The 18737-nt window shown below is 37.0% G+C and overlaps 3 protein-coding genes across 3 annotated transcripts; 1 reads left to right on the top strand and 2 right to left on the bottom strand.

Annotated features, from left to right (window-relative positions):
- Positions 1 to 1786: 1786 nt before the first annotated feature.
- LOC102609240 (uncharacterized) lies at positions 1787 to 5414 on the bottom strand. The gene is made up of 4 exons (XM_006467028.4): positions 4970 to 5414; positions 2955 to 3746; positions 2464 to 2511; positions 1787 to 2378 (listed from the first exon to the last, which is right to left on the bottom strand). The coding sequence occupies exons 1-4, from the start codon at positions 5150 to 5152 to the stop codon at positions 2058 to 2060; spliced, it is 1344 nt and encodes a 447-aa protein (XP_006467091.1). The 5' UTR covers positions 5153 to 5414; the 3' UTR covers positions 1787 to 2057.
- A 2077-nt stretch (positions 5415 to 7491) lies between these two features.
- LOC102609522 (actin cytoskeleton-regulatory complex protein PAN1) lies at positions 7492 to 16454 on the top strand. The gene is made up of 13 exons (XM_006467029.4): positions 7492 to 7928; positions 8709 to 9981; positions 10452 to 10670; positions 10774 to 10979; positions 11542 to 11616; positions 12373 to 12444; positions 12531 to 12629; positions 12736 to 12804; positions 12884 to 12998; positions 13519 to 13587; positions 13747 to 14143; positions 14304 to 14427; positions 15368 to 16454. Exons 1-13 carry the CDS (start codon positions 7785 to 7787, stop codon positions 16154 to 16156), a joined length of 3651 nt encoding a protein of 1216 aa, XP_006467092.1. The 5' UTR covers positions 7492 to 7784; the 3' UTR covers positions 16157 to 16454.
- A 547-nt stretch (positions 16455 to 17001) lies between these two features.
- On the bottom strand, positions 17002 to 18737 carry LOC102609803 (amino acid transporter AVT3B). Its single transcript, XM_006467030.4, has one exon. The coding sequence runs from the start codon at positions 18530 to 18532 to the stop codon at positions 17252 to 17254; it is 1281 nt and encodes a 426-aa protein (XP_006467093.1). The 5' UTR covers positions 18533 to 18737; the 3' UTR covers positions 17002 to 17251.

The following is an 18737-nucleotide window of genomic DNA, read 5'->3' as shown; positions in this document are numbered from 1 at the left end:
GGCCTTTGCAGCTCATGGGAATGGGACGAAAATTTGAAGAATAGTAACATCATTATCAATGAATGGCTTTCTGAAAACTTGTTCGGAGGAAAGGGCTTAGATTTATGGGCGTTGCTTATGTTATGCTGTAAGACCTTCAAGTGACATCTGCAATGTTTCTTCTTTCATTTGTCTTGAGAATGCTTGATCCATGTGGTAGGGTTCCATTTTCCATTATGAAGTGCCACCGACAGAGTGAAAATGGTTTGCCTTTCTAAAAACTATTGAATGAAACTACTTACTTACTTCTTAGAGAAACCCCTTTAAAAATCGAGTGAAATATTTGTCAAGACCAAAAATTGGCAAACTGTTTATGTAACATGCAATTAATGAATGAATGAGTGAAGGAATTCTTTGACATGATGTGCCACATGAAAATCTTCAATATTATTGTAACAAGTATTCGGTGGTGGATGTCTCTACCATCACCTAAACAAATTGGGTGCAATGATTCATGGCTGGTTGCGCTTGTCTTCTTCTAAGATCTTGATTCAAGAGTCAAATCTATTCTTTTAATTAAGTGTTCAAATCCTAACACAAATCTTGCCAAAAGTTCAATTCACTTGCCTAAAATAATTGCCATTTTTTACTGTTCTTTATTATTTTTTGGATCACTGAGACCAGTTAGATCTCTTTCTCTTCTTACAGACATGTACGTAGTAAATAAATTAAAAGAAAAGAAAAGTAACTAAAAGGTGGGGATCATCTAAGTTGAGGCGACGACGCATCAGAATATATATTAAATAGCATATTCCAACCATTGTTGTCTATTTGGATTTTGATGATTAAAGGGTTCGGAAGGGGGACCAGCCCCTAGTTGTGACTTGACCATTTATGTGCGTGTAAGTAAGATTACAACCTGCCTTATCACAAAATCAAAGAACGAAAATATTGCTAAAAACATATCAACCAGAGGAAGCAACATTGGTGTAAATTTTGCATGCCCTTTTATCATGACTAAACTAAGCTGGCCGGGACTCGATGGATAGAATTTTGTGCCAATTTTTGTTGTAGTAACTGCATTTGAAGAAAATAATGGTATCGTAATCTTAACTGGAAAAACCCATCAAAGTTTTAGTGACAAAAATGAGCCAAAGATCTGAATATATATATATATATATATAGTGCTTTTTTTGTTCCTTTGAGAAGGGAAATTAAAGTAAATAGCTTATAGCTGACTATTTAGTTAGAACTTAAAAGAACCACCCATACTCATTGAAAATGAAAAGTGAGTGTGGCACGCAAGTAAAGAGTGAGGCCACCACCTTTAAGCAACTTGGATTGAATGAATTCCATAGAAGATAGATAATAAGGAGTTGCTGCGTTGCACATTGCATGTTGCAGGCTGAAGCCGGCCCCACCATTGACATCTATTTAGTACACAACGGAATCGACAATACTCTCTCGCACGCACGAATATGATGCATAGATAAATATTAAATAGTAAATGGTAAATGAAAGCGGGCACAGATAAGAAATTCACAATTAACAACGGATGGTTGCATTTGCATACACTTATTAATAATTTAATATACCTGCAGCAGTGGCGTCTTCTCCTCCATCTACCTTATCCGCTAGTCAGTAGTATGTATGTACAAGAACAAGATAACAGACTCACAGTCACAGATGGATTATTTTTTCTATTGACTGCTGATTTATCTATGCATCCATCTACATAGAATCTGATTCCTTTAGCATTTCACTTATATGGTGCAACTGCCAATCCCAAAATCAATAGTCAACAAAATGATGAATGATCGTTTATTCAATATTTCCATGCACAAAGCACGAACAACAGCTAATGTTCGTCATTGCGATTAAATTTATCTCTTTCTTGTCATTTCCTTGGAATGATCGTTACTATTTTACATTTTAGTCAAATCGTAAACCAAAAAATAAAAATCTTATTATTAACGTAACAAACCAAAAAATAACAATCACAATCAACACTCACACAAGTGCAGGGTGGGACTTGAATGTGACGCCGTGCGCCGGCCAGCACCTGTGATCCCCCACCCTCACTTTCCCACCTTGATCTCAAGTTTGCTCATTCCAACATCCACCTTTTCCACATTAGATTTATTTTTGGTTTCATCTCGTGTAGAATTCCTGAGACTAAGCCATGGGTGTTGCAGACACTGCTGAGCAGTTGGACGCTTCTCTGGAGTAAAATCGAGAAGGGGAACAAGAAACTCTGCAAACTCACGAGCATCAGTCTCAGAGAACCTGTACTTGTCAACAAGCAATCGATCAAGTGACCAGAACTTCAGTCTCCGTATCCTCTTGAGATCGCCATGCCTATCAAAATAATCTTTTGATTGTGCTCCCCCAATAGCAATCTGCTCATACAAACATTAGAGACAGAGGGTTATCAATGTATTTAAAACTTGGTAATCGCAGGCATAACGGGAATAATGTGCTTACCTTTCTAGGCATCTTTCCTATGAGTTCCATCATGAGAGCAAGGTGATCCTGAAATCAATCCAATGAACAGTTCATTAGCGTCACCCTCGATCTCAAATATAAACAGTTTCTGTTTTTCTATTCCTCATTCTTGGCTGGAACAATGTAAAACAGGAGGTAAACAGGTACAACGTTTGCAAATTTACGAGGCTAGTGCAGAAAAGATTGGTATACCAATAACTGGTGATATCTTTACCATTTAATTTGAAGCAACCAATGTTGATTATCATTAATGTGAGTCCACATTAATTGCCTATGTTCCTTACTGTTTCCCTTTTTCCACTATCATCTGACACAAATCATGAAAAAAAATGGGATTGCAACTTAAGGAAGTCAGCACAGGGCATAAGTGCATTTCCATTTTCTTATTACATACAACTATTAATGACGTCACGGATGTCATGCTGCAGTGGATCAACAAAAAAGCAGATAAATATGCAAAACCATCCTACCTCATCTTCGCAAAAGCCTTGTCCACTCTTAGGTGCAAACAACATGTCACCAGTAGCAAGCTCAAAAGCTGTGCAAGCAAATGACCACATATCAACAGAGAAGGAATATCCGGCCCTGAGTATGACTTCAGGAGCTCTGTACTGCCTTGTTTGAATTTCTTCTGCAAACTGCTTATTAGCCCTGCATGCATTTCCAAAGTCTACAACCTTGCACCTCATGTCAATCCCATCCAGACATCTTTCAGGCTTTGGAAGTTCTATCCCTCCCATTGAAGCTCTCCTTATAGAAATATTGGCAACTGCTCGCTTTGCCCTCCTTTTCAACTTCTTCTCCACAATAGTCATGGTAGATGTAGATCCACCATTGATGCTCCCCTCAGGCCTTTCCAGAATCGGAGTAAGCCCAGACCTAATGGGATCCTTGGAAGGATCAATGGTAGAAACAAGAAGAATATTTTCGGGTTTTAGGTCCGTGTGTATAATACCAAGTTCTCTATGTAAGTAATCCAGACCTGTCAAAATGTATTTGCAGATTTCCCTAACTTTATTCAACTCAAGTCCTTTGTAGCGACTATATTTGATCAGCCGGAGTAAGCTATCACCAAGAAATTCAAGGACCATGCAAAGATGCTGCCCATTTGGACCTGCATGCTTAAAGTGGTCAATCAGTCTTATAACACACTTCTCATTTGAGGGGTCACCATCAGCAACAGCGGAAAGGACTTCAATCTCATGAAGAGCCGCTTGAGCAAACTGTGCTGCACTTTTCTGAATCTTAAGAGCAACATAACTCTGGACAGGCAAACAGAGAAACAAAATAAGGATACAAGGACTAAAATCTCTAAAAAAATCTTTTACTTCACTTTAGGAGAAACGAAGAGGAATGCATACATACGTGATGTATTCAATAGGAGACTTCTTTTAGCAATCGCAGGGGACAAATCCTATTATCACAAAAAGTATACATGCAATGCACAGGAAACCAATTTCAAAACCTGATAAAGACTCCTATCTCCTATCTCACATGTTTTTCTCTGACACCAATAACCTTGTACACTGGTTAAGTAGAGCATAAAATTGATTTCCATGCCAATGTCTCATAACGTGAACCGATGGTAAAAAAAATAAGTGAAACACATTCGCAGCTAATTCAAATAATCTCACCAAATCCATCGGTGATGAACTTGTAATTAGCAATATATAGACGAAGAGAGAACAGTCAGAAAAGCATTTAATATTGATAATCCACACTCCAGTGTGTGTCAAGATTGGCAACAGCTACATGGTTAACCCCAATTTTTAGTAAACACCATTCAGATCACCTGTGAATCATTTCCATAAACGGCTACAACATCTTTTGGATGCTGTGGGCCTGGGTTGATGCAAATGCATTGCTTATTACTGTTGTTTTATTACTATATACGAACTACTGCTTCACATTCAGTTAAATAGAGAAGAGACAGTAAGCCAATGGTAAATATAAGAATGAAATTTAAAACATGTACTTATCATTTAACTTAAGAAAACAGGTGAATAAAACAGACACAGAAACCAACAAAACACCAGGCAAGGAAAAGGCCGAGATGATCATTTGTCCCTATTGACATTTGTAAAAGTTTCATTAAACATAGCAATCTGGCGTTGATCCCATCGTCCACCAAAAGGAGAAAGGGAAAGTGTCTCGGTCAAATATAGAAACAAGAACAAGAAACTTCGTTTGAGAAACAAAGAGAGTATGATTTAAATAAATAAATAAAGTTATCTAAAACTAGGTACGAAAAATTATTTTATTTTTTAATTTTATTTTGAAAAATAAATAAAAGGAAAAAAAATTATGATCTTTGGTCTGGCATGTAAAAGCTCAACAAAACTAAACTAGGAATACGCCGAGTCCATGAAATAGATCAAAATCGATGAAAATCAAAATTTGTGACAGGCCCGAATGACCTCCACGCTAGTTGACGAAAAAGCAAGGTTGAATCCAAGTGAATGAATAAAGAAACAGAAACGCTTACAGAAGTTCGAGTGTCGTAAGCAAGCCAGACGATGGAAAACTGGCCCCACCCAAGCTTCCTCTGAGCTATGTACCGGCCACCGTTAAACAGATCGCCGACTCTAACGGCATGATAACCGCCTTTACGGTAGGAGTCGATTCCCTCATCGTCATCCTCAGAGCCCGACGACGACGAACACGACATCGTATAACCACCGCCTGATTTGATTGCAGCTGCAATTGATTGATGGAGCGTATTTGGAAAGTTTGGTTTCCAAAATGTTATTCTGATAAATTTGATACTTTTTTTTTTTATTTTCCTGCTTTTTTGCGAGCCCTGTGGGTTGAATTAAATTCAATACGAACACAAGAGAGAGACCCTCCCCACTTTTTTCCTAATTTAACTTTGCTCTTTTTAAAGCTTTTTCTTTCTCTCTTCTCTTTCTTGCGCGTTTATTATTGTTTTGCCCCTGATGATGATGATGATGATTATTATTATTATTATTATTATTACTACTATTAGCATTAGGTGGAGTGTTGTGATCAAATTCTCCCAACAGCTTCTGCTTTTGTGATTTTATTTTTCATTTGATCGCTCGCTGGCGTCGTAGAGGGTATATCTGTCATTGTGTTGTATATCATTTTGCATTTTTCTCACATTGGTATAAAAATTTATTGCAGGTTTCATAAATGAAAGGAGATCATCTTATGAACCTTTACGTAGCTCAGATTAATAATTTTGAATTTCTATAGTAACAAGGCACATTTTTTTCTTTTTTAAGAATATCATTTGATAATCTTAAGCAGACAACGCTTTTCTTTCTCGTGCATTTATTATTGTTTTACTATCAATATATTTGTATTATAACATTAAAATAAAGAAGAAATATGTTTGAGAGGTATATGTACGTTCTTTATTATTAAGCCAAAAATAAATATCCAAACGATTGGTTTTGGGGTACATTACATCTTTAATTTTGTTGCATTGTTAATTTCCAATGATTCATTGGGCAAGTTTGATAATTTCCAATGCCACTGTTTTAACTTTTACGATTTTGAGATTTAGACATACGTCTAACAATTTTTTTTTTTAAATTATAAATTTTAAAAAAAATAAATAACAACATTATATTAATACCATTATCCTGCATAGAAAAAGAGAGATGGTTCAACATAAGAATTGAAAGAGTGAAACTAGTGATCAATTTTATTTTCTTGAAGGGGATGAAAATGATCAAAAATTATAAATGACATGATAATCGTGACTGGATTAGTCATTAGTATCTATTACTTTGCTTATTTTTCACAATACCATTTTCAACTTTTTTTTTTTTATCACTATTTGGACATTTTTTGTGGATTTTACATGTTGATGCTACAATTGAGACGAATACAATGTGCAAAATTTGGATAGCCAGTCCATTTTCATCATTATGTAAAACAAGGAAATTTTATCTTATTTCACCTTTATTTTTTCGAGTCTATCGGTGTCTAATTTCTTTATCATTTCAATAGACGAATAGAGGGTTTAGGTCTTTTAATAGACTTTGAGATTTTATTTCGTTGCTTTTGTGTTGGAGTTTTAATTATGAACTTCTATAATATACTTTAATTGTAAATTTCAATTGGAATCGTACATACTTTTTCTTTTTCCTTTTTTTTAAACCCATCATTTTTCTTCTTCTTCTATAAATACACGATTGATTCTAAGAATTTCGCAAATTGAAATTCACATATTTTCTTTCATTCAATAAATTGTATTTAATTTTCTTTTGAAGAGAAATTCATTAAAACAGAAAAACGATTACAAATAATATTTAATTTTTAATCATTTGATTATATATAATATTGTTACATGGTACTCATAAAATTATGATTACACATTTATATTTTGATGGAATGAATTAAAAACGTGCATTGAAATAAATAAATAAAAAAAGATTCTTTTATGTGATTCGCTTCCAAATAAAATGCCATAAAAACAAATAAAATGCCATAAAAAAATAAACTACCATATTAAGAGCAAAATGATAGATTAAATAAAATATAGATGAAATAGCCATTTAAAACTGCATCTCAAATTTCATCATAGATAATATTATTAATTTTAATTTACTTAAAACATGTGCAAAATTATAAATCATTTTATAAATAACACATCACATATCTTATCATTTAAAATAATATTACGTAATAAAATTTGAAATGCCTTATTATATTAGAGATCCGGAGGTGCTCTAGAAATAGTTTGTATGCCTATCTCATATATATTTTATTTAATTTATTATAAACCACTTTATAAAAAGTTAAAACTACATAAACATGCCATAGGAGCTGGCTACGGTACAGATTCTGTAACATACAGACCAGGTTAGCCAGCCCCCAAGGGTGCCATTTGCTTGCTTTGTTTCCACATGCAGGGACACGTGGAGTGCATGGAGTGGGGGGATGTATGTTACAGAATCTGTAACATAGACTTCTCCACATGCCATATTATATTAAAAATCTCTCGTGCTCTAGAAATAGTTCACGTGAAAAAAAAAAAAAAAAAAAAGAATGACGGCGTGTTCGTAAAACGATGCGTCTCGTCGCTGAAATTCAAACGGTGTCGTTCCGGACAGACAGCACCGTACTCTTCCTGAAATACTCATTTGATCCACTTAGCTAATGAGATCCAGCCAACTCTTTCTATCGAAGGGACATTTTCGGGCCCCCGTTCAGTTATTTTTATTTTATTTTTTAAAAAAAATTTATTTTTGGACCACACTGTCAAATATTGATTTATTTAGTTATCTAATCGCGATCCGGCGAGGTATTCTTCTCGCGATCGATTGAAAATGGCGGGGCAAACTGCGGCCAACAGTGATCTATTCGAAGCATATTTTAGAAGAGCCGATTTGGACGGTGACGGTCAGATCAGTGGAGCTGAAGCCGTCGCCTTCTTTCAAGGCTCCAATTTGCCTAAACAAGTCCTCGCTCAGGTATTCGTTGTTATCCATACGCCAATCCAGTCCGACGGCGTTTTTGAATTTAAATCATCTTGTATTCCCTGAGCTATCTATTCGCTAAACTTGTTACGGATTATGAGTCAGATTCAGTTTTTGGCATAATTAGGGCCCGCGCTGGTCATAAATTTTGTTATTTACATTTCAAGTTAAATTTAGGTTGGTATAATAATAAGAATGTTGAACTTGATAGGAAGATCTTTGGTGAATTTTGAATTTGATGTAAAGAATGAGGATAAAAGATTTTAACTTGACCGAAAATTTGGTATCTGATGATTTTGAAGATATTAATAGTTGTAGTTGCTTTTATCAGTCAGAAGAGTTTATGTGTGAGTAAAGATAATGGTCGTAAGTATTTTAAGGAAGTGTGTAGGAATTTGTTGTTAGTAGTTTGTCAGTGTATTGAATCAAGTGGAAAACTATGTTGTTTCTGTTGTAGCAATTGCCACAGCAACTTTATGTCGATGCATAATCCTTTGTAGTTAAGTTGATTGGGGTTGACAATCTGCTTCTAGATGTTTGGTGGCTAACGTTTATCTTAGAGTTTTTTGATGCTGTCACACTGTAACAGAATAGGAAGCACTTGCATAAGATAAAAAAATGCATGTGTGTGTGTGTATAGGGATTTAGTTACTTGGAGTTTCTTCTAACTTTGGGGCTGTACTTAGTTTTTTGCTTTTGTGAGGTGCCTTATCTTGGCAACTTAATTGTTTGTCACTCAGTTGGTGGTCTACATGTGGCTTTTGTTGAATGCAGGTATGGTCACATGCTGATCAAAGAAAGGCCGGGTTTCTTAATCGAGCTGAGTTTTTTAATTCTCTTAAACTTGTTACCGTGGCACAAAGTAAGCGAGAATTGACCCCTGATATAGTGAAGGCAGCATTATATGGTCCTGCTTCGGCCAGAATTCCAGCACCCCAAATAAACCTTGCGGCTATGCCTAGTCCTCATTCTAGGGTGGGAGCACCTGCTTTACAGGTGAGCAGTGCTCCATCACCTCAAAATGTTAGTGTCAGGGGACCACAAGGCCTTGGGAATGCGAGTACAAACCAGCAGTCTCCCCCGTCTCAGTCAAATCACTTTGTCAGGACACCCCAGGCTGTACTTCCTGGTACTACACTGCATCCCCAACAAGTTCTTTCAGGTCAAAGTATGCCTAGTGGAGGTATCATGACAGCTCCTCGTCCTCCAACTTCAAACGTGTCAACTGATTGGCTTGGTGGAAGTACAGTTAGTCCTTTAGCAGGCAGCACCACACAACTACCTAACAGAGGGAGTAGTCCTTCCTTACCTCAGGAGGGATTTGGTCTGCCAGCTTCAAGTTTGGCTCCCTCTGTTCAACCTAGACCACCAATAACCTCTGGTGGAAGGGCAGGCAGTCCTTTAACGGGAACCACTTCACAAGTTTCTGACAGAGGGATTAGTGCTTCCTCCACGCTGGATAGATTTGGCCTGCCAGCTTCAAGTGTGGCCCCCTCTGTTCAACCTAGACCACCGGGAACCTCTGCACAGACACCAGCCACTGCGCCAAAGCCCCAAGCTCCAGATTCCAAATCATTGGTCGTATCAGGAAATGGGTTTTCCTCTGACTCACTTTTTGGAGATGTATTTTCTGCATCTCCAGTTCAACCAAAGCAAGATGTAGCTATATCGGGTAGTGTACCTACCTCAACAGCGAGTGTTCCAGCATCTCCTGCACCCAAACCTTCACTGAAGGCTGGACCAGTTGAACCAGTACAGCATGCATTTTCTCAGCCACCCGTAGATGGTCAGTATCAGCAAGGTCAATCAGCAGGGAAACAGAATCAGCAGTTTGCAGTTAAAAGTACCCCTGCTGCTGCTTCAACTGGGTTTCCTATTGGAGCTCTTAATTCAACTTCCTCTCAGTCCCATGTTCCATGGCCAAAGATGACTCATTCTGAAGTTCAAAAGTATAGTAAAGTGTTTGTCCAAGTAGACATAGATAGAGACGGAAAAATCACTGGTGAACAAGCTTACAACCTTTTCTTGAGTTGGAGGCTCCCACGAGGTAGTCCACGAGATTATCTTAACTTTTCCCCCTTACTGGTTTAAATCTGTTGGATCGACATAAGCTCATTTATTGTCAAACTTATAGATGCATTAATAGTGAGCTAATTTTGGGTGTGCTCCTATATTGTGATTGTAAAGATAAGATTTGAAGGGATATTCTTTTAGGCCATTTTGCAAAGCTTCCAAAGTAAGAAAAGGCCTAATAAATTCCATCATACATTTGGTGAAAAAGTGGGTTGCTTGAGCAAATTGAACTTCAATATTTGCGCCTTTAGTTGGTTTGTATCTTTGGAGTCATTTGTTAAAATCTTTTTAATGTTTAAAGCTTAAATTGAATATTTGGTACCATATCAAGTGCTCGCGTTTATCTTTTTGATATCATTTCTGAATAATGTAGCAGCTCATTAAATTAAATGGTAACTGCTTATCACATGATGTTCATTTATATTGTTATTCTTGGTGTTTCAGAGGTCTTAAAGCAGGTGTGGGATTTGTCTGACCAAGATAATGATGGTATGCTGTCTTTGAAGGAGTTCTGTACTGCCCTCTATCTGATGGAACGTTATAGAGAAGGGCGCCCTCTTCCTACAATGCTTCCAAGCACTATCATGCCTGATGAAGCTCTGTTTTCCACTACAAGTCAACCTCAAGCTCCACATGTTAGTGGAACATGGGGCCCTGTTGCTGGTAAGGATGATCTTATGGTGGCATAATCTTTCAGCATCATTTGTTACACCCTCCCCCTTTTATTGATCTATTCATCAGTTAAGAAAAGTAAATTATTGATCAGGTGTGCAACAACCTCATGCTTCTAGACCTCCTACGGGTAAGCCACCGAGGCCTTTTCCTGTTCCTCAGGCTGATAGATCCGTGCAAACCACTCCGCAAAAGTCCAAAGTTCCAGAGCTGGAAAAGCATCTCATGGATCAGCTTAGCAAAGAGGAACAAGAGTCTTTAAATGCAAAGCTCAAAGAGGCAACTGAAGCGGATAAAAAGGCATTTCCTGTGCTCTTATCTTGTCACCTTTGAAACATGCATCACCACTCATAATCATGTTATTTTATTTTTATAATGTAGATCGTTGCCATTTTCTTAATTTTTAATCTTGACTAAGAACTGCCATTTCCCTTACCACCAAAAGAAATCTCCCAAAAAATTTGAGCAATGTGTCAAGATTTAGATCATTTTACATGAGCTGATTTGTTCAATTTAACCTATACTATTGGAAATGACAAGGTATACGTGGACCATCAATCATTGTTGTTTACCAGTATAATTTCTTCTCCAGTTTAATTTATTCTTTTTACGAGGATTAAAATCAATAGTCTGGACGTCATTATCAGTTGTTCTTTAGAATATCTTGGTTTTACTTACCTGTTCTCTAACCTTTTCTGTTTAAGTGAGCTTGTCCAGTTGTTATTGAGATATGGAAAAGTTTGAACTGCATTAACTTGTGTTTCTGCTTGTTGCTGTATTTTGACTGGAAGCAACATGACTTTTTTTTTTTTTTTGGGTGGAGAATTCACATCTGATTTGTTTCTGGAATTCTGATTTTAAGGTTGAAGAATTGGAAAAGGAGATACTGACCTCCAGGGAGAAGATACAGTTCTGCAGCACCAAAATGCAGGAACTTGTGAGTGTACTTATAAATTTTCTATTTTCATCATTTGATATTTGAAAATTGTCTATTTGATTTGAACCCATATATCATTGACCAGGACACCAATTACTTGCATTTATGCTCATACTGGCCCGTTAAGATTTCAGCAATTTAAAATGATCTGCATTCCATTAAGATTGTAATCCATGTTAAATATCAACTTTACTTTCTCAATACAGTTTGGTTTAACTGTCATAGCCTTGCATGTGATGCGTGGAGGAGTTAGGATTATTTTCTAGGGCTGGGAAGGAAACTTTGTCTTATTTGGTGTTAATAAATTTAGCTCAAATAGTGCCTAAGGACATATCGAAGTCCAATATTCTGGGGCCAGAAACTCAAAGCCTCGACTGTCATGATGTTAAAAGTGATATTGTTGGGGGAAAAAAAAACCAAGAAAGTGGAAGTTGTAAGTGTTTCACTCATTGGCTAATCAGTTTATGACATAGTTTTCTAAGACAGGCTTTTGATGTCTACAGTATCTCGGGGTGCTTCAATTCGTCCTTTAGAGTGAACATATAACAATACTAAGGATGATAACATTTTACCTTTAATTGAGGGAGCTGATGAATCATAGTTGAATTATAATGCATTATACAACTTTTAAGCTTCGTAAATAGCTGTTGAGGATGGTTTACTTAGAAAATATTTATCATTATTATTTTTAGCGTAGATTGGAAGTTATCATAAACTTATATTTCCTTTATTCTTTATTCTGTCATCTGGTGTCAGATTTTATACAAAAGCAGATGTGACAATCGACTTAATGAGATTACAGAAAGGGTGTCTGGTGATAAACGCGAGGTATCTTTTTCTATTATGTAGATTTCATGTGTTCTTTTAAATCACTTTGCTACTTCTTTGACCAGTGGGAGGAATTTTTGTTTCAGGTTGAGTTGCTGGCGAAGAAGTATGAAGAGAAATACAAACAGTCTGGAGATGTAGCCTCCAAATTAACTCTTGAAGAGGCTACATTTCGTGATATTCAGGTACTTTTGATTGAGTGATGGCCAATGAAAATTTGTTGTATGAACTTATCTGATTTTTCTCCATCCGGCCTAAATGAGTAAATGTGCTATGTTGGGTCACTTGCAGGAGAAAAAAATGGAGTTATATCAGGCAATTCTCAAAATGGAAGGAGAGAGTGGTGATGGAACTCTTCAGGTATGTTGGTAACACAATTGAATGGGTGGAGATTATCTGAAAACCTACATTTAAGTAAAGATTTTGTTTGCTTCTACAGCAACATGCAGACCATATCCAAAACGAGCTCGAGGAACTGGTGAAAATTTTGAACGATCGCTGCAAACAATATGGATTGCGTGCCAAGCCTACTTTGCTGGTTGAGCTTCCCTTTGGTATGTCTAATTTCATATTAGCTATTTGGCCTACATAATTCGTGTTCACTTGTGAGTTAATTAGCTGATTTACTTAATTTAGTGAGTTCTATTATTAATCATAGTATGGCCATTTTAGTAGTTAAATAAATAAACTGACCACATTAGTCTGTAGAAAGGACTAGTCTTGTAAAATGGATTCAGGTATTCGTTGATTTCAATTCAATCTCTTCTCTGTAAATTTTACAGTGTTTATTTATTTATTTTTTTTCTTTTACTAATTTGAACGAAGTTGATTAGTAAGCAAAACTTATAATCACATTATCTATTTTGCAATCATTGTATTGTACAGGTCTTAAATTGTGGTTATCTACAAAGTGAGTAGAAGATATAAAATAAGAACAACTTATTAAAATTTTTCTAAGATTCATAGCAATGATTGGTACTCGAAAATGGATTTTTTAGGCCGAATAAAAGATATTATTGTGTGGTAGAAATTGTGTTTCAACTTCTCTTGACTTTTCTTGATGGTCTTCTTAAGGCTGGCAGCCAGGAATTCAAGAAGGAACTGCTGATTGGGATGAAGATTGGGACAAGCTCGAGGATGAAGGTTTGTCAAACAATTGTCTGTGGGATTGATTTGATTGCGTCTCAGAAACTTTTCTGTGAAACCGATTTGATGGTTATACAATTAGATTTTCTTTTATTCTGTGTTAAGTCATAAACCGGGTTATGTTTCTGATAAGTCATCAACTTTATCATTTTCCAGGATTCACGTTTGTCAAGGAACTCACCCTAGAAGTGCAAAATGTCGTAGCTCCTCCAAAACCAAAATCTTCGTCAGTTAAAAATGAAACGTCTTCCAATAAACATGATGCAACTGCTTCATCGTCAAATATTGATAGTAAATCAGAGAAGGATGCAAGTGAAGGGAAAGATGCAACAGAAGAAAAGGGTGCTAGTAAAGAGAAGGATGCAAGTAAAGGTGAAGAGATTTCTGAGAATGAACCAGCTCATGAACAAAATGAAGATGGCTTGGCAAGAGGTCGACCAAACAGTTCAGCTGGAAGTGGTGCAACAGAGAACCAATCTAAAGAAGTCCAAGATTTCCAAATCATGAAAGACATTGGTGCTGATGGTTCACCCCAAGCTAAAGAAACACAAAGGTTTGTGTGTGTTTGTTCTTTTAAATATATGTTCTTTTTCATTCTTTTGAGGCTGATCTGCAGACTGAAATTATTGTACAGACATGCCTTGGCTGTGGAAGTTAATTTCTTTTCTTTTTCAACTTTTCTTTAGACTGATTTTTGGTGATTATTTGTTCAGTGATGAGGTTGGTCCTGAATCTGTATTTTCTGGAAACAAAGGGTTTGATGAACCTAGCTGGGGAACATTTGACACTCATTATGATGCAGAATCAGTTTGGGGCTTTGACACTGATAATTCTAAGGTTTGTGAAGAATTATTATTCTACATTGCCAATTAATTACAGTGCTTGGCTGGAGAGTGGTAACAAAAGCAGTGGTCTCCAGTTTTCATTGTGTTGTCGGGATCATTTGTCTTTCCCTTTTATTTAAGTTTCAACAGCAATCCTATTTAGCATGCAAGTATTTCATGGTGGCTTAAATTGAAACAGGAACTGAAATTGATTTTATCCATTTGCCCTTTTTCCTTTTTTTTTTTTTCTCTCTCTCTGGGTGGGGAGTGGTTTCACACTGACTAAACAGAAGGTGATGGAACTTTTTTTCCTTTTTTTGAGGGCATTTAGTGTTAGGTTATTCTATCTATACAGCTTAACTGGTTCAGTTTGCTTTCCTTTCCTTATTTAATCATGAGTAAGATTGCTGAGATTTGCTTGCTTCAAACCTAGTATTGTCAACCTTTTTCTGGGTGTTGAAACCTTTATTGTTTCCAATTTGCCAATTTAGATGTTATTTTTGGAAACTGAATCTTGTGACGGGTATTGATGGTTGATGTTGATGGCATGTAGGGTTACCTTACTCTATCTTCTATGCAGCTTCCTAGTTCAGTTTGCTTTCTTTTCCTTATTTAATCATGAGTAAGATTGCTGAGATTCACTTGCTTCAAACTTAGCATTGTCAACCTTTTTTCTGGGTGTTGAAACTTTTATTGTTTCCAACTTGCCAATTTATATGTTATTTTTGGAAACTGAATTTTGTGATGGGGATTGATGGTTGATGTCTAGCCAATTTAGATGTCATTTTGAAAACTGAATTTTGAGACGGGGTTTGATGGTTGCTATCAGGCTTCTTGTGAAATTTGTGAAAGCATTTCAGTGAACTTGTTTCATAGAAAAAGATTTACTGAAAATGATATATATTTATAAAATATAAGTAGAGGCTAAATATATTTTTTATTCTTCAATGCAGGAAGCTGCTCACGACCAACATCTTGACAGCTCTATGTTCGGTCTTGATGACTTCAATATAAAGCCAATAAAAACAGAGCTCTTCCACAGTAATAACTTATTTCCGGGAAAGAGCTCATCTATTTTTGCAGATTCTGTTCCAAGCACCCCAGCCTACAGTATTACAAACTCCCCTCGGAGGTTTAGTGCTGGGCCAGATGACTACTCATTTGACAAGGGAAAGAGTCCATTTATATTTGCTGATTCTGTTCCAAGTACCCCTGCCTACAACTTTGGGAACTCCCCACGAAGGTTTAGTGGAGGGTCAGAGGATCATGCATTTGACAACTTGTCTAGGTTTGATTCATTTAATATGCATGACGGTGGACTCTTCCAATCCCCAAGCCATTCCCTTTCTAGGTTTGATTCTGTTCACAGCACCAGAGATTCTGATCCAAATTATGGGCTTTCATCAAGGTTTGATTCCTTTAATGCACGTGACAATTCCTTTAATGCACGCGATAGTGGATTCTTCCAATCGCAGAATTCCCTTGCAAGATTTGATTCCATGCGTAGCACTAAAGACTTTGATCATGGTCATGGGTTCCCCGCATTTGAGTCATTTGACGACACTGATCCGTTTGGGACAACTGGGCCATCCAACTCCAAGACATCAGTAGATACTCCAAGGAATGGTTCTGGGGTGCTGGCATTTGACGATACAGATCCATTTGGATCAACTGGGCCATTTAAGACATCCGTAGAGAGTAATACTCAAAAGAGAAGTTCTGATAATTGGAATGCCTTTTAGTTTAGGTAAAATGTGATGGAACTGTTGTTATTCACTTTCTTCATAATTTGAAGCCTCTTGGTAAGATTTGTTGATTCTAGGTTTGGCGGCTTGGTTCTGTCCATGAGTATATATTGTGACAATGAGTGGTTGTGCCATATGGTTAATTTTGTCAATTCGTTTTTCTTTTCAGCTGTTTTGAAGATTGATTTACTTTTATGCTGTATTCTTTTGTAATTTTTGAAATCAGGGTAGACTGGATATATATGTAATCTTTGTTTTTTAAATACGAGATGCTAAATCATTATTTCTGTTTGCATTTTGTTCCTCGACTTTGAGCTTCATGCTTTGTAATTTGCCTTTTAAACTCAATACACTTCTGACGGAAGTAGGTTATTTGAACACGTGTTGGGAGATACAATTGTGTGTAAGCCCTCGAATTGAATGAAATTGGCTCATTCAATCTTTGCTTGCCGGTTGCTCATGAAATTGATCGGTAGTTCATCGATGCCGTTGCAGTCCGTATTGTTTTCTTCAAGCAAAAGATTTTAGGCATTCGAAAAAGTACCAAAAGCCAAGCCTGCCCTGGGGCTTGGAAGCTAAAGAAGATGAACGCGGCGAAAGTACGTCACATTATGTACAAGCGAAGTTATCGGAACTGGGACGAGCCGAATAAAATAGCTCGGGATCAAATGAAGTATCGGAAGTGGGAAGAGCCGAATGACTTAGCTTGGGTTCAAATGAAGTATGGCGTGTGAGAGTTACAATACAACTGAGGCGAAACTAAGAAAGGAGAATCTATTAATTCAATCCTTTCTTTGTACTGTGTTGTTGAAGAATAGAAGCACAAGAATCTGACCAAGTCCTTCAAAAATCAAAATAATTAACATACATAGAGCGTACGCACCAAACTTACAAACATCTACAAATAAAAACGCCCATACGCGTTGCAAATATAATAATATATTTTGACTTTCACTAATTTGCTTGCTTTTACTTGTTTTTCATTCTGAACTGATAATAATTTTCAAACCGCACATCAAACAATAATAACTCAGTACCGAATTCAAATGAATATTAACAAATATTTTGATTTTTCTAAAACATAAACATCTCTCACGCTTTGGGCGCTACAATCTCCATAAGCGAAGACCAGGTTCCTGAGATTCCAATAACCACCCCAAAAACCAGAAGAGCAGCATCCATAACAATCCCATTCCAGCCCAGCTCTTGCTTGAAGACGATCAAATGGAACAGAGCAGGCAACACAAAACCCAGTATGCAGCACACGCTGCTGCCCACCAGGGACAAAAAATCTGCAAAATTAGGCACCAACAGAGCCACCAAACTCACACCCAAAACAACTGCCCACCTAAGCCACAAGCAGTACCTGTAATCACAGAATCTTCTCTCCACGACCTCATAAACAGGATTCATCATCAATGGAAAAGTCAAAAACAGATTCACACACAGACCCACATTCACCAAAGTGCTCACCAATCCAGCCCCAAAATTGGTAGTGATTATATCTTTGGTTTCTTCACCAAAAGCAAAGTAACCCAATGCACCGAATGAACCATACAATAGAGAAATGAAAGCCATACACCATCCCAATATTCGACCAAATCTCTGTTTGTTTCTAGTCTCAGATTCCAACGGCAATATCATGCCAACCCCTTCAAAGGCATAAACAGCAACACCAATCCCATAACTGAAGACAGAAAAGTCACCAAAAGCCTTTAAAGCAGGCCTTTGTTTCATGGAAATCATGACATCTTCAACCATCACTATTCCCATAGCTCCAAGATCAACAATATCAGCAAAAATACTCAAAGGGGCCAAATGAGTCAAAGTTGGAATTGAATTTAACCCTAGTTGGAAAGGGAAACACCCCCAAATATACAGAGCCTTAGGCGACAAAAAGCCAAGAATAGTTTGTGAAGTAGTGCTATTATTAATCATATGAGTTAAAGTATTGGCAATGAAGATTAGATAACTAACACAGAAACCCGCTTGCGCAAGGACTATCATAGCATCGACAGCTACACGACCAACTGAACCACAAACGGTAAAGCCAAGATCGCCAAAAGAATTGATTTTTGAGAAGCCATGAATGGTTTCAAGCTTGCGACGAGTGTGAACCAAAAGCATCATGCAGTAGTAAGTCAAGGCTGCAACAGAGAAGAGCATAAGTGAGCCCATGATCCATCCAGTTTTCTTAAAGGTGTAAGGCAGGCCTAATACCCCCGCACCAACTATGGCTATGAAGACATTAGCAAAGGTCTTGGATCGTGTAGAGAGAGTCTTCGATTTGGTTAGAAGTGGGGTGTCTTCTCTTGGGTAAGGTGGCACTGGCAGTGTGTATGAAGATGAGCCTGCTTCTTCATCAAATCCCATGTTTTCTTCCTTATTGTGTTTGTTGTGTTTGAGAATTGAAATCACGTATCAGAAGAATTAGATGGGGCTAATGAAATGATTCAGGTGATCAAATGGGTTGGGTATATTAAGCACTTTTCAGGTGAGTTGTAGGAGAAAAAATGACCTTTTCGTGAGATAAGAGATGAAGAAGGAAAATGGGCATATTACAGATGAAGAAGATGAA

This window comes from Citrus sinensis, chromosome 7 (genome assembly GCF_022201045.2).
Source record: "Citrus sinensis cultivar Valencia sweet orange chromosome 7, DVS_A1.0, whole genome shotgun sequence".
In the NCBI taxonomy this organism is placed as follows: Eukaryota; Viridiplantae; Streptophyta; class Magnoliopsida; order Sapindales; family Rutaceae; genus Citrus; species Citrus sinensis.
The sequence above is the reverse complement of the archived record's forward strand: the minus strand, read 5'-3'. Positions and strand labels throughout refer to the sequence as shown.

What these genes read in the sequence shown, in the direction of transcription:
- LOC102609522 (XM_006467029.4), top strand. Translation starts at nt 7,785, where the DNA reads ATGGCGGGGCAAACTGCGGCCAACAGTGATCTATTCGAAGCATATTTT. An exon ending in GTGGTGATGGAACTCTTCAG is followed by an intron (nt 12,805 to 12,883) that starts GTATGTTGGTAA and finishes TTGCTTCTACAG; the next exon opens with CAACATGCAGACCATATCCA. An exon ending in GGACAAGCTCGAGGATGAAG is followed by an intron (nt 13,588 to 13,746) that starts GTTTGTCAAACA and finishes ATCATTTTCCAG; the next exon opens with GATTCACGTTTGTCAAGGAA.
- LOC102609803 (XM_006467030.4), bottom strand. Translation starts at nt 18,532, where the DNA reads ATGGGATTTGATGAAGAAGCAGGCTCATCTTCATACACACTGCCAGTG.
- LOC102609240 (XM_006467028.4), bottom strand. Translation starts at nt 5,152, where the DNA reads ATGTCGTGTTCGTCGTCGTCGGGCTCTGAGGATGACGATGAGGGAATC. An exon ending in CTTACGACACTCGAACTTCT is followed by an intron (nt 3,747 to 4,969) that starts GTAAGCGTTTCT and finishes TTGCCTGTCCAG; the next exon opens with AGTTATGTTGCTCTTAAGAT. An exon ending in TAGGAAAGATGCCTAGAAAG is followed by an intron (nt 2,379 to 2,463) that starts GTAAGCACATTA and finishes TTGTATGAGCAG; the next exon opens with ATTGCTATTGGGGGAGCACA.